At 37.4% G+C, this 16,083-nt stretch overlaps 1 protein-coding gene across 1 annotated transcript in view; it reads left to right on the forward strand.

The window, feature by feature from the left end:
* The window catches only part of LOC132862108 (interleukin-31 receptor subunit alpha), a 17,686-nt gene continuing 1,603 nt past the window's right edge, over positions 1-16,083 (forward strand). Inside the window, exons 1-14 of the mRNA XM_060894008.1 lie at positions 1-96; positions 204-321; positions 1,291-1,405; positions 2,510-2,679; positions 3,009-3,160; positions 5,547-5,712; positions 5,811-5,893; positions 9,432-9,654; positions 11,216-11,404; positions 11,513-11,614; positions 14,574-14,714; positions 14,890-15,018; positions 15,154-15,241; positions 15,481-15,562. Coding sequence (XP_060749991.1) covers positions 249-321; positions 1,291-1,405; positions 2,510-2,679; positions 3,009-3,160; positions 5,547-5,712; positions 5,811-5,893; positions 9,432-9,654; positions 11,216-11,404; positions 11,513-11,614; positions 14,574-14,714; positions 14,890-15,018; positions 15,154-15,241; positions 15,481-15,562 — 1,713 coding nt within the window. The 5' untranslated portion in view covers positions 1-96; positions 204-248. The remainder of the gene's footprint in view (positions 97-203; positions 322-1,290; positions 1,406-2,509; positions 2,680-3,008; positions 3,161-5,546; positions 5,713-5,810; positions 5,894-9,431; positions 9,655-11,215; positions 11,405-11,512; positions 11,615-14,573; positions 14,715-14,889; positions 15,019-15,153; positions 15,242-15,480; positions 15,563-16,083) is intronic.

Here is a 16,083-nt window from a genome sequence, read left to right on the forward strand (position 1 = left end):
TTTTTTTTTTTTTTAGGACTATTCTGTTTGACTCATGCTTTTCAGGGACAAACGTCTGCAAAAGTGACAAGAAAACTATTGGATGAATTGCTATGTGTGGGTTTTAAGTGTGAAGACCAAGATTTGAGTTTTCTTTTGATCCATGACAGAAAGTTGTGTAACATCACACAACATTTATTTGTTCTTTTATTCTCTTTTGGCAGCACATGAAAAAGAGGGAGTAAACAACGTGTACACTTAGAGGTGGAATGGAGAGGAACAACAACACCTGCGCTATACTTTTGTCCTGGATTTGCAGGATCTCTATGCTTTTGTTGACAGGTAAGAAACTGCACAGCATTCACACAAATAGAGCTGCTTAATAACGTATCACACAGTCCTTATGTGCATGCTTAGGAAACAAAGTGTACTTCTGGGGTGCTTTAGATGATGAACAGCTCCAGCTTTATAATAAACAGAAAGCCCTTGTTGTTGTACAGGTTTTTATTATTATTATTATTATTATTATTATTATTATTATTATTATTATTATTATTATTATTATGTTTAATAGTCCTCGAGAAACATCCGAGAAAAACTTTTAGGATGCAAGGTTGAATCTTTTTGTAAGAATGTCAAAGTGAAAGTAAATACTGAGAACCAACATCCTTAATTCCTAAAACCACTACTAAATTCTTAAAAAATGGTTTAATTCAGTTACAGATTATTATCCCCTTGTTATAAAAAACTATTTGTCCTTTCTGGATCTTTGCATATGAACATTTTATGGATGGAGCTTTGTGGTGGGGAAAAAAAGGGGATAATCAGGACCTCACAACAGTGCTTCCCTTTCTTATAAAAAAAAAAAAAACAAACGAAAAAAAAAACAAACCCAAAATAAACTCTTTAAATATGTAACATTTCAAAGAACATTTGAGGAACTACGTTTCTAAGAGACTCCTTCAAGAAGCAATGACCAAAACATGTCAATAGTAGAAATGAACAAAAAATAATATGCGTTGTACACAATATATAGATAAAAAAAGAAACGAGATTTTTTTGAAAACTTTATGGCTTCATATATTAAAATCACAGGAGCTACAGAAGATATGTAGCTCCAAGGCCTTGATTTGTATAAATATATTTGTCTTGACATATATATATATATATATATATATATATATATATATATATATATATATATATATATATATATATATATATATATACGTATATATATATATATATATATATATATGTGTGTGTGTGTGTGTTATTTAGTTATTTAATTATTTATTTATTCTTTGCCAGTGTCCTCTCCAGAGCCTAGAATAATAGGCTGTGAACTCCTGGAGCATGCGAACATCACCTGTTTTTGGACTGCCCCCAGTTCAGAGAACATCAGTTACATGATGCAGGTTACCACGTAAGGAACCAAGTTCCCAGAATCTATGAAATTCTATGATTTCATTTTACAATTTTGTAAAAAGTGTATGACAGATTTATTCAGGTTTAAGTCAGCTTCAGTGTATCGACATGACTGGTGTGGTTTGGTACCAGATTTTGGCACGCAGTATTTAGAAGAAGGCTTTGGAATAGTCACAGATCTGGTTCAGCAGCATTCTGCAACAAAACAAAAACATGGTCAGGTTGAACGAGAGTCTTGACACTGATTAGAACCTTAATACCTTAATACCTTGTTTACGGTTCATCAAATTGAATTTGATCTTCATTAAAATAAACTCTATTTAATGACATTTTAACGCAGACCAGGATCACATCTTGAACATAAATTAAGAATTGCATATTATTATTAAGCAATTAAACCGTTGGCACATTTTGTTATATGAAAATAATCAATGAAATGTGATATCATGCATCCTGTAATGTAGTGGATGTGATATCATGCATCCTGTAATGTAGTGGATTTGTTCCCGTGCCAAAAAAGCTGATTATTTTCTATGTATGTGCTGCAGTGTTTTAATAAACTAATTTATTCATTGATACTTTGTTTTCTGGGCGTCTGAGAAACGAGTCACTAGCATTATCACAGTAAACATCTGTTCCCTGCTTTTTTGGAGCTAAGGAAAAATGTAGCTAGTCATATTACCATAAAACCTTTATGCCTTCAGTCTCTGGAATCTTAAACTTACATCTTTATCTGTGACACCGGAGACTCCTTCCATAAAAGCTGAATAAACATAACTTCATAGAACGCATCACCATATAGTTTAAAACAGTAATAAATTATGTGTAAATTGTTAGTGTAAAAACTGTAACGTGTTCAAACAAATGTAATATCTATCTATCTATCTATCTATCTATCTATCTATCTATCTATCTATCTATCTATCTATCTATCAAATGTCCTGGGTTAAAAAAATAATGATCAACCTTCTGACCAATCAGAATGAAGTATTACACACTGTGGTATAATGAAAGGAAGATACTTTTATTCATTTTCTGCATGAATGTAGAGTGTATAAAGGACTGACATTTTTAAACAGCTGTTTTTTTTTTTTTGTTTCAGGTATAACTGTATGAACAAAATCATTTCTACGGACTCCTGTAATACCACGTCCACCAAATGCACTGTGAAAATTGGATCGGTGTCTCATTGCTTCTGTGTGGATGTGCTGATGTTGACTTCCTCCCTATCCACCAGTTTACCAACTCACTGCTTTAATGGGATTAATCAAGGTATTAAGGCGCATTCTTACAGACATTGATGATTTCCTGAACTTTGATTTTATCCTTGATTTTATGCTTTATGTCGCTTTCTGTCCTTTGTCTGCACCTTTACACATCATCTAGTATTCTACCCACCGTGTCTGACTCATCATTCATGTTAGCGTCACAATCAGCATCACACCTGCCTACACGCATGCAGATTAATGTCATTCTTTCCTCCTATGATTCAGTCGTTTGCAGATTGTCCACAGTATTTGATGCTACAATAAGAGACGTGATTTAATAGTGTATTTTACAAAAGTCATTTTGTTCCATCTCTTATCTTTAATTTTGCACAGTTAAGATGTACACACCACAAATCACAGCCCTTACTACACTCCCAGAAAATGCCACTTGTCTAAAGCTGGAGTGGAAAGAGCCACGATCTGAATATGTCCACTCCGAGAGGAACCTTCGTGTTTTACAGATAGAATACCACACTCCTCAGCAGGTAAGAACACGGCATTTGTTCAGTAGGAAAAATGAACAAGAATGAATGAATGAAAAAATAATATCAGTAGTTACGTGTATTTTCAGAGTTCAGTTGAATTTCTGGGGAATTCCTTTTCACTTGCAAAAACCATTCACATCTTTAATGTTGACGGGGTTTCATCACCTTCACAATGCTTTAAAAAAAAAAAGAAAAAACACTTATGCTTGAACACACAATGCTTACTGATTAATGGTTTAACCCAAATAAGATATTTTTTTGTGTGGCTTTACCAGAGCTTAACTAGACCTGGATCTTACACAAAACCTGTGGGGTGACCTGAAGAGGGTTGTTCAGAGGAGACACACAAACAACATTTGATAGATCGACAAAAACGTTTTTTTTTTTAGGAAGAATTGGAAAATATTGGCAAGTCAAGATATGCAACACTGATAGACTGAGCGGTGTACTCAAATCAGAAAGTGTGACATGATCGCTTTAAAAGGGTGCAGAACTACATCCTACACCCATCTGCCCCAGCACATCACCTGTGTTTCTTTTCACCCTGATGAGCACAAATACATGTGCTTTTATTCAGTACCCAGTTTCTTTTTGTTGTCAGTTTTGTGCATTGTTGTGTCTGTGTCTTGTTGTGCCCTGGTTATTGTTAAATATTTTTGCCTAGCATCTTCAGTTCTAGTTCTGGTCCTTGTTTACCAGGTTTTGGTAAATCTTTACTTCTGCATTTGCATTTCTACAAGTTACATGATAGAAAGCTTGGATGCAGCAGATTTGCTTTTCTGTGCTTGTGGGCCTATAGTGAGGAGAACCAGAAGACGCTCAACCCGGATCAAGGACCTAATGGATCAACACATGTCTTGGCCTGAAGTTATTCACTTCTCCTTTAGGAGGTTTTTTTAGAAGAGGGGAGATCTGTCATGATTGGAGCTGTCTAACATCTGCCCCAGTGCTCTAATGAAGACATCCCCCTGCCCCTCTGCTTGACATTGCTCAACTTTCCTCCTTCACCAAGGATATCGCTCTGTCCCCATGCTCAGCTCAGGAGGTCACTCCATGTCCTTGCCCGGCTAAGGACGTTGACCCGCCTCAGCTATGTTGGGTTACACTAAGGATATCACTTCTGAGAAACTGAGAGCCTTCATTAGTGTAGAAACTTTTTTTGCATGATTGTCCAGGCTCTTTCTTGATAGCTCTAAAGGCGCCCTGAACTACATGGTGCTTTAGCAAAGTATTCGTTTAGGTGTGTGCACAATTATTCCAAAAAAATGTTTCTTTCCCTAAAAGGTTTCTGATTGCTTTTTACTTTATTTTTATATGATGCAATTTCAGACTGAGAGTGTAAAAACAGTCTGCCAATTTATCTTGGTTTTATTTTTTTTACATCACAGAAACCTGCCAATTCCACAGTCATGTTTCTATCAGGGTGAAATAATGTGCACTATATAGTTCAGAACATTTCCTCATTTGTTTCTACGTTGAACAAAAAAAAAACTTCAGCTTGTAATCTCTCTCATAAATTCTACACTATGAATATGGATGTGTGAGTTTTTAGTATTAGCTCCTAACATTGTGAACGTTTTATTTTTTTAAAGAGCAGCATTTAAAGAACGTCTCAGCAACTGTGTTGTGTAACTGATGTTATCAGCTACAATCTCAGCAACTGTGTTGTGTAACTGATGTATCTGATGAAATGTCACTTGGTTTGCGTCATTTCTGTTATGTAATATAATGCTTATGGTTCTTGCAGTGTGGAGGAAATACAAAAACACAAGCTTTATGTGATATGTGCAGTTCTCCTTCAGAAACGTTACAGTACATATAACATTTTAAAGTCCAGGCTACTAAAGTAGGGTTGTAGAATTGAAGCTTTATCATAACATCACTTGTGTAATTGTTGGATATAGCCGCAACACAACATATAAGGTTTTGAATCTAGTGATCAGATGGGTGGGGGGTCAAGCCCATGCTCTACCAAGCTGCACCGAACAAAACCCTTTCCAATACATTTCTCTTCCTCGCTGGCACTGTATCGTGACTGTCCCTAGTAAAACATTTCCCTACCCTGTAATATACAGTAAATGTGACAAACAAAAGCTTCTTCTGAAAAAGGCTGGAGTTATTCTGTTTTAATTCTCACCCGAGTCAAACGATCAAATAATATTTGTTATGCAAGCAGCAGATAACTTGCTTATCCAACTCAGAGATTAATTAAAACATCTATCCCATAAGTCACGGACCAAAAAACGAGCACATACTCGATCGTGATGAATATATTCACTTAGGTAAAACTCCCTCATTGCTGTTTCTCCATCTATTCAATGCCTCCCACTTATTTACAGCAAGCGTGTTTATAAGAGTCCTAAACTAACTTTGCTGGTCATTTCAGGCCCATGTCTCCAAAGTGACTGCTTTTCTTCATGACTGGTGGACGAACATGTGTGGCTTATATCCAGGAACGAAGCACTTGGTCAGGGTTCGCGCTCAGGACTTGAGAGCGCAGCATCACTGGAGCTCCTGGAGTGAATTTGCAGAGGCCACCACAGCAGAGACAGGTGAGGAACAGATAGAGTGATACAGAGATCAAGCCAGGTGTACGGTGTGGGATTAAAGAGTGTAACCGATAAGCTGTGTGTTTGTCTGGATCTCTCAGCACCAGTGGCTGCCCCAGAGCTTTGGAGACACATCCAGCAGGTAGACAGGAGCGGAAAGAGACGTGTCACCTTGCTATGGAAGGTAATCTCATATTCTAACCACTGCACAGCTTTAATAATTCTATTAATGCACTTGTTTCTGTCATAGCAGATATGCAGAACTGTACGACGAACATATACATTAAAATGGTGTGTAAGCTGTACATATGCAAATTATATAACAAATAAAAAAGAAAGGAGCATATAGATATTGACGATATGTTTTTTGTCTAGCTTGAAGATGTCTCGCAATGAGCAGGTTTTTCCCCCAACCTTTATTTCTTAAAACGAAATCCACCAATAACAATTTCCTGACAATCTCAAACGTTATGCTTGATATTAGTAAAATATCAAATTCATGCAGTTATCCATGTGGCAGCAACACAACGCGTTCAGGTACAAGTAAAAAGCTTCGGGTTATTTTAATCAAATATCAGAATGACATCTTTGTGACTTTAGTATGTTTTTTGTGGCAGACGGGTTGGTTTAAGTATTTTTGAAACTGCTGATTTCGAAATATTCACATGCAACAGTGTCTAAAGTTTACACAGAATGGTGTGAATTCTGTGAGTGGAAAAGACAACAGCAAGCCACATCAGATTCCACGCCTGTCAGCCATGAACAAGAATCTGTCCTTTTTCTGTTCTTCATCTATCCAATTTGGTTATCCTGTGTTCATGACTGCATCAGATCCTTGTTTCCTGTTGTAGCTCATCCACCTCAGTGTTTGACGTGTTGTGTGTTCTGAGATGTTTTTCTGCTCATCACGGTTTTAAACGAGTAATTCTTTAAGTTACTTCCTCAATCTTCCTGTCAGCTCAGACTAGTCTGCTCATTCTCCTCTGATCGTTCTCATCCATAAGGACTTTCAGCCTGCAGATCCTCTGCTCACAGGGTGTTTTGTTTCTGATTGGCTAATTAGATAACTGCAGTAATTCCTAATTCCTAATAAATTTTGGATAGAAATATATGAAGTTTGTACACCTTGGGAATTTGTTGTTTATTAAACCAACACAAATGTGAGTGTTAACATGATAAAAAGGTTTAAAATCTGGGTTTAATCTAGGTGTAATCTAGGTGTAATCTCTGTGTAATCTAGGTGTAATCTCGGTGTAATCTAGGTGTAAATGTATGTTATCTAGGTGTAACCGTATGTAATCTAGGTGTAAACATATTTGATCTGTGTGTAATTGTATATATAATCTAGGTGTAATCTAGACATAATCTAGGTGTAATCTAGGTGTAGACGTATTTAATCTATGTAAAATCGTATGTAATCCTGGTGTAATCTAGGTGTGATTGTATGTAATCTAGGTGTGATCGTATGTAATCTAGGTGTGATTGTATGTAATCTAGGTGTGATCGTATGTAATCTAGGTGTGATTGTATGTAATCTAGGTGTGATTGTATGTAATCTAGGTGTGATCGTATGTAATCTAGGTGTGATTGTATGTAATCTGGGTGTGATCGTATGTAATCTAGGTGTGATCGTATGTAATCTGGGTGTGATCGTATGTAATCTAGGTGTGATCGTATGTAATCTAGGTGTGATCGTATGTAATCTAGGTGTGATCGTATGTAATCTGGGTGTGATCGTATGTAATCTAGGTGTGATCGTATGTAATCTAGTTGTGATCGTATGTAATCTAGTTGTGATCGTATGTAATCTAGGTGTAAACATATTTAATCTGTGTGTAGTTGTATGTAACCTATATGTACTCGTATGTAATCTATGTGTAATCGTATATAATCTAGGTGTAATCACATATAATCTACGTGTAATCATATGTGGGGAATGAATCTTCAGATGGCATCGAAAATGCAATGCAGGCTTTTTTTTTTTTTCAAGTGTTATTTTTGACTTCCTGAGCATGTTGATGGTTTATGGAAACTTTGTGAACCACTTCCTTCACTCCAAACCACTTTGGCATGTTATAGCTTGATGAAGCAATGAATGAGTTGTGAATGTTTTGAAAATGATGAAGCACTCGTACACAAATCGTACACCATCACTGACAATCTATGCCTTAAAAACACTGTGTAACTGTAGCACTCAAAGACAACCACAGAGCTGAGAATATTTTCTTTGTTATCAAATCAAACTATCCCCTCTTGTTACCCAATATAATGAGCGCTGTAAATAAGATAGCTGATTATTTTATATAGGCGTAATTACCTGTGCAGTTGCCTCATCTCTTTAGGGCCTCCCATGAATAATAACACCTCAATTCTCATATAATAAGTGTTTTAATGAGGCCGGGTGCAGAGTTGTATTTCGTTAATCTGTGTTGATATTTGGCATTATTAATAAATGCTCAGTCACATCAGGAAACAGGCCCCACCTTGTGTAACAGTTTATGTCGGGTGCAGAAACTGCATCGTCGTCATTTCTGCAAAAAAATAACAGTTTCTTGGTTTCAGTGTCATGGCCTGGTCACGTGGAGATTGTAGTAATGTAACAAACTGAACAAAGATTAATAGGGATTAATTTTTTTTAAAATAAGACTTGACTAAGTTTCTATATCAGTAGAAATAATCGGTAGATTTGATTAGGATATTGTATAAATGAATGTTAACTCCTATGCTTTCTGCATCAGTGTGTTTATTTATTTATTTATTTATGACAAACTTTAAGTATCAATAGGGATTGTGAGTAGATATGATAACCACGTCATGTGAAATAATGTTTGCTCTTATCCTTTCTTTATACAGTAAGTGCCTTTATTTCTTTTAATTCATTTCTACACTGTGGTTTGTTTCATAATACAGTGACCACATCCCTTCCTCTTTTATTGTCTTCTTTCCTGTTTTTCTGCATAGATCCTTATTCAGAGTGTGTTTTATAAAAAGAAAAAAAAATAAAATAAATAATAATAATAATAAAAAAAAACACACACACACATTCAGTAAAAGAATAATTATACAATTAGAATTGAATTCATAGATCAAAACTAAAATTTGAATGAATATATATGAATAATAAACCTGTGCTAAATATATACATATTGCATATTCATAAAGAATAGGTTACTATGTAAAGAATAACACAAAGAACAAACGTCTATTACACAAAAAAAACAATCTATGACATGTAACAGCATGGCCCAGTATGTTGTGCTGTGATACCACAGCTGATTTGCCAAAAAAAAAGTTTTTTGAAATCAGAATAATAATGAAATATATAAAGAATAATAATAAGAAGAAGAAGAATAATGAAATATATAAAGAGTCCATTAATATACCATTATTGTTGCCAGTTTTTCATTTCATTCAGTAGTGCAATAATATACAGCTGTGTGTGTGTGTGTGTGTGTGTGTGTGTGTGTGTGTGTGTGTGTGTGTGTGTGTGCGTTACTTATAAACTGAACTAATCTAATGATTTTGTATTGATTAGAACTCCTCTGTTTATTTGTTAATTGAGTTTCAAGTTGTTGTTTTTTCCAGGCAGTTGTCAGTGTAGCTGAATCTACCCACAAATTAAACTTTTTAGTTTCAGCAAACGTGTGGCTTGGCAATGTGAGCTGTGTAAAATTTCAAAAAACTTAAGTTGACCATATAGTGATAACTTGCCTTCTGTTCAGCCCCTCCAGTGGCCAAACTCTAATGGTGTAATCCTGCGCTATGCCGCATCGTGCCGGAATGAGCTTGACTCGTCCTACTGGGACTGCGGTCATCTGGATTCGTACAGCACGTCTTGTGTCCTTTCTGTCACTGCTCACGCCTGTAACTGCAACCTGACTGCATCTAACTCGGCTGGGACGTCACCATCAGCTCACATATACATACCTGGAGACAAGGACGCAGGTGAGAAATGTTATTGTCTGCTAGTTAATTAATGGATAAAGAAATCAGTATTACAAGTAGGAAGGCTGTGTGTCCTTAAAAAGTCTCAAATTTGAGTTCATTGACTGAAATCCGATTTTTAGAAAATTGTCTAATATTTGAAATTGCGGCCTTAAATTTTATGCTTCAGTCAGGTGACTTTTGCTTAACTTTCTTTTGTGTCATTTATGTAAAAAACAAACAAACAAGCAACGTCACGCTGTACGAGCATTATTCTGGGTCGGTTGCTGGAGTGGCTCAGACACGTGCAGTTGAGCTAAAATTATGTGTGCAAGCACAGGTGACACGAGGAAAAGTAAATTTAATGTAAATTGGCTGGAGAAGAGCAAACACTTACGCTGGCTACGACTAGTATCTTAAAATATAAACTTTAAACTCTGTATCAATGGAAGTCAGGCAATTAGGTGATTATTAAAACAGTGAAATGTACAGTGTTCTTACTGCTGTGTAATGAAATATGGTGTTGTCTACAGACTTAGATTTTGTGTTTGTTCTTGCTTTTGAAATAAGAGAAAAATGTTAATTGTGAGTGTTTTAAGGTCTTCTTTTTTAAATATATTTTCCAAGGGCTCAAATTACATTTTCATTTCATTTCATTTCATTTTCTACCGCTTATCTGAACTATCTCGGGTCCCGGGGAGCCTGTGCCTATCTCAGGCATCATTGGGCATCAAGGCAGGATACACCCTGGACGGAGTGCCAACCCATCGCAGGGCACACACACTCTCTCATTCATTCACTCACGCAATCACACACTACGGGCAATTTTCCAGAGATGCCAATCAACCTACCATGCATGTCTTTGGACCGGGGAGGAAACCGGAGTACCCGAGGAAACCCCCGAGGCACGGGGAGAACATGCAAACTCCACACACACAAGGCGGAGGCGGGAATCGAACCCCCAACCCTGGAGGTGTGAGGCGAACGTGCTAACCACTAAGCCACCGTGCACCCCTTGAAATTCCATTTACAAATTTAATTACATTTGCATTAAAATGTCTTAAAAACTAAAACATTTTATTGATGATGCCTGCAGACAACCTCTAAAAGGACTTTTGGCATTTTTAGATAAAATACCGAAGATTATTAGGATGATAATAAATATATTCATGATCATAATCTCATAATACTTCTATTCATCCAGGCTCTTTATCGAAATTCCAACGTATTCGATTCAGAGTAACTTTCAATACTTTTGCCTCATTTAAACATGCCAACACAAATCAAAACAAATTCAACATAATAAAAGAGCACAGTGCTTGACATTTGGGAAGCATTGTTTATGTAAGCAGCATGAACACCACACCTGGTCCTTGGCGAGCAGGATAGATAACTGTACACTGAAGAACTACTGTAATTATTAAAGCATTTTATTGAACCATTTATACCACAGGGATATCGCTAAGCAGTGACTCATGAAGCTTGTCGCACAGAATTACCATGAATCATTGAACCACTGAATGCATTTCCAAGTTTTTTCCAAGTTTGTTTTTATAATGCATGATAAATATCTTCAAAATAGAGCTCCGACCTCCTGAAAGCATCAGTGTCAATGCTTTGGATGACTTCCAGCTGAAGGTGGAATGGAAAGCGCTGGTGAACCAATCAGAGTCCAGCTATGTGGTTGAGTGGTTCCCAATACCAGAGACCTCAGCGGTTGGTTTGCACTGGAAAATCCTGAATGGTTTTGAGACAAGCTTTATTATTACAGGTGTGTAATTCCTTTGTGGTATACATTTGATTCTGAATTGTCTTTATACTAAGTTGAAAAAAAATAAAAAAACATGTAAGTTATTTGCTTGTATACTTGTGGTTTTAGAAGGAGTTCAACCTGAGGTTCCGTATAATGTTTCCGTTCGCGTGCTTCGTAAGAACACAGCCGGAATCGCAAGATTTGCCGTCGCCTTTACCAGACAAGGAGGTCTGTATACACATGCACAGCACTTACACAAGACAGGATATAGGAGTTTAAGAAATAGGACGTTATACAGTATCTTTGAGAGTGAAAGGTGAAAAAAAAAGGTTTGAAACCACTATATCATTTGTGACTCATCATGATTGATCTCACAGTCTATACAACATCACTGACGTTTAGGAAACATGAAAAAAAGGCATGTTTTTAGGATTTTTATTTTTTCTGAAGCAATTTTAGGATTCTTTGCCGTAAATATATTGCTACATTGAAGTGTTTCATCATGCGACTCATATATGACTCCACAGGCCTAATGGTAGTGTAGTTAGTATCAGGGCTAAGACAGAAGTAATACTAATACTTCCCTAGTAATGATAGATGGTCCTAAAAATACACAAAACTGACTATTTTATAATATAAAAATAAATAAATAAATTTCACACCGTAGGGGGCACGGTGGCTTAGTGGTTAGCACGTTCGCCTCACGCGTCCAGGGTTGGGGGTTCGATTCCCGCCTCCGCCTTGTGTGTGTGGAGTTTGCATGTTCTCCCCGTGCCTCGAGGGTTTCCTCCGGGTACTCCGGTTTCCTCCCCCGGTCCAAAGACAAGCATGGTAGTTTGATTGGCATCTCTGGAAAATTGTCCGTAGTGTGTGATTGCGTGAGTGAATGAGTGTGTGTGTGTGCCCTGCGATGGGTTGGCACTCCGTCCAGGGTGTATCCTGCCTTGATGCCCAATGACGCCTGAGATAGGCACAGGCTCCCCGTGACCCGAGATAGTTCGGATAAGCGGTAGAAAATGAATGAATGAATGAATGAATGAATTTCACACCGTTGTTTGTATTGGACCAGGATTAACGTCCATGTTTTGCACAGCAGATCTTGTGGGTTTTTCCAGGATGCAGTTGTTAGTGGATAGCAAATGAAGTCCAAAGAAGGAGAACTGGTGAACTAGTAACAGGGTCATGGGCTCCTAAAACTCGTTCATGCGTGTGGTAAGCAACGTGTAGTCTGGTCTGATTTCTGGTTTTCCTACAGAAAAGCTCAAATTGTTGAAAAAAGTTAATGCTGGCTTTTATAGAAAGGTATAAGAACGCACAGTGTAGCACAGAGTTGTTTTGGCAACTATACAATATGAGTCAGGTGGATTTAATGTTATGGCTGATCCTTGTTTGTACATAAAGTGAGCATGTCCATTAGGAAGCAGAAATGATAAACAAAATAAATGTCAGACCGCACAATGAATAACGAAGATCTAAAGCAAAAAAAAAAACTGGGGATCTCTAACCTGGTGACATGATTCGGTCTAATTTTGTCCACTGTTCTATCACCAGCCCATCAGGGACTCCTCAAACACCTTCAAATTCTTCTTTACCCAAAATGTCAGTCTTAGCCATAATGTTGTATAAGGATGAGCAACATAACCACTCAAAATAGATACTGGGTTAGTGTCAGATTGCTGGATTCTATATCGCACATTATATATCGTCGCTGTCGGGCGGAAACCTCGTATGTCCAAATTTGGTCAATTTCATATTTTTTCACATATCGATGCTATTGGTCAGTCCCCACGTGGGTCTGTTATTTTTACAAGTTATTAACCAATCTAAAGTCTTGAAAATAGCTTGAGCGCAAATCTCATAACTCCATTGGACACTTCAACTGTCCACCTCTTCCTCACTCCGTGGGAGAGCTTCGCGGCATATTTCTCCTCAAGAAGAGTCGCAAGGAATCAACACGTCTTCTGAGGTAAATGTCTTCAAAACACTGGGCTCAAAGAAAAAAAAATCTTGACCCCCGCTAGTTCTGGTGCTCGTCTGAGGACAGGAATTTAGTGCAAGACAATCCACTGCAACGCGGACTAAACCCTGTGCACTGCAGATAAGGCATTTTTTTTAATTTCCTGAAAAATAACGGTTTTGGAGATACGAGGATTCTGCCTGACAGCGACGATATATATATATATATATATATATATATATATATATATATATATATATATATATATATATACATATATGCCTCAGAACATAAGTCTGTGTACAAAGCATCCTTTAATGCCTCCCATGAGGACTGAACTTTTAATGATTGTTAAAATGTGATGTTAAACAGTCCCACTTCTGCGACACAGAGCTGCTTTTTCATTAATATTTTAATTGAAGTGCTCCTAATTCTATGCAAAGTAGATTAGTTTATTTTGCAGTAAAGTGACAAATCCGAATGATTGTCTTTCATTTTTAAGGAGCGTGGTCCGATATTTATCGATTTACATTTACATTTACGGCATTTAGCAGACACCCTTATCCAGTGTGACTTACATTTTTATTTCAATTTATACAACTGAGAAATTGAGGGTTAAGGGCCTTGCTCAGGGGCCCAGTACAACTTTTTGGACCTGGGATTCGAACTCACAACCTTCCGATCAGTAATCTGAGTCTGTCTTTTTTTTCTGAATCTGTCTTTTCTGTTTCAATTTCTTGTTAAAACAAAATAAAAACAGACAAATAAACCTCAACGGGGGCACGGTGGCTTAGTGGTTAGCACGTTCGCCTCACACCTCCAGGGTCGGGGTTCGATTTCCGCCTCCACCTTGTGTGTGTGGAGTTTGCATGTTCTCCCCGTGCCTCGGGGGTTTCCTCCGGGTACTCCGGTTCCTCCCCCGGTCCAAAGACATGCATGGTAGGTTGATTGGCATCTCTGGTAAATTGTCCGTAGTGTGTGATTGCGTGAGTGAATGAGAGTGTGTGTGTGTGTGACCTGTGATGGGTTGGCACTCCGTCCAGGGTGTATCCTGCCTTGACGCCCGTTGACGCCTGAGATAGGCACAGGCTCCCCGTGACCCGAGGTAGTTCGGATAAGCGGCAGAAGATGAATGAATGAATGAAATAAACCACCAAATAAAAAATACAAACATATATTAAAAAGCAGAGCAAACCAAATAGCAGACGTTAATTGTACTGTGTTTCTCAGCGCCTTCTGCTGGACCAAAGCTGGAAGTTCTACAGACAAGCACTGATGTGACTCTGAAGTGGAAGCCTGTTCCTCTGGAGAAACTGCGTGGATTTATCCAAAACTACACAGTCATTTATAAATACAATGGCAAAGTGAAATGTAAGTACTCTCCTTTGTATTTGTATGTACAACATTCTATATTATTTTACAATGAACTTCACAGACTGTTTTAGATGTGAATTTAGATGTTAATTTCACAATGTTGATTTTAAATATTCATTAAAAAATACATTTTTAGACAGAATTCCAAAAGACTTCCGTTATTGCTTTGCAGCTGAAGTGCTAAGTGGCAACACAAAGCAGTTTTCTTTAAACGGTCTGTCTCCTGGTCAGTATGCGGTGTGTGTGAAGGCTCACACGCTGACAGGGGGCGCTGAGAGTTCATGGGTCACTGTGACTGTAGGCAAGTTGTGATTTCAGTCAAATAAATATACAATACCTTTCACCTGTCTTAAATCATTGCATAACTCCATTGTGAAATGGTGTGTGTGTATGTGTGTGTGTGTGTGTGTGTGTGTGTGTGTGTGTGTTTGTACAGGTCGTGTTCACATACCAGTGATGGCTATAGTGTTGTGCGCCGTAGGAAGTTTGTTGGTTGTAATTATTTTGCTCAGCCAGGCTGAAAGGTAAATCAATAACTTCTATTAATGCATTAAATTAATTCCATTACATTTTTTTAAGCATTTTTATGATCCTTATTTGTTTTTGGTGATATATTCAGGTTGATACAGATTTTTTTTTAAACCTAGAATTTACTTTACTTTCCTATCTGTATCTCAAACCAAAAGAAATGTATATAAACGGGATAAAAAAGAAATGTGCTTCGGTTTATTAAGACTATTCTCCGTGTTGTTTTTCCTTTCAGGATTCAGCAGTGTCTCTGTCCAGTCGTCCCTGACCCATCAAAGAGCAGCCTGTCCACCTGGCTTCCTGTCTCTCCAAATCAGGTAACATCAGATTCTACATTTAAACAATTTACCTACAGTTTGTGTAGTTTAATCATTTACTGAAATTTTGAAAACAGCTAGACATTCGATGGTGAATCTGGATCATCTCAATCTCAGATGGATCACTTATATAGAAGCTTTTTTGTCTCTTAGTGTGCCCTTAGTGTGTGGTTTTGCTCCAAAGCAGTTTACATATAACCTACAGATATTATAATCCTTCACAGTAATTGATAAGTAATTAGATTTATTACACAAGCACATAGGGGACATGGTGGCTTAGTGGTTAGTATGTTTACCTTGCACCTTTGGGTTGGAGTTTGCATGTTCTTTCTGTGCTCCTGAGGTTTTTTCCGGGTTTCCTACCAAGTCCAAGACGTGAATTATAGGCAGATTTTTATGTCTATAGTCTGTGTAGTGTGTGAATGTTGTGGAGTGTGTGTGTGATCGGCTGAGACACTGTCCAACGTGACCTTTACTCCAGGCTCCGCATGACCCTGTGTAGGATTTGAGCAAAATGGATT

The sequence above is a fragment of the Tachysurus vachellii genome, chromosome 1 (genome assembly GCF_030014155.1).
Source record: "Tachysurus vachellii isolate PV-2020 chromosome 1, HZAU_Pvac_v1, whole genome shotgun sequence".
In the NCBI taxonomy this organism is placed as follows: domain Eukaryota; kingdom Metazoa; phylum Chordata; class Actinopteri; order Siluriformes; family Bagridae; genus Tachysurus; species Tachysurus vachellii.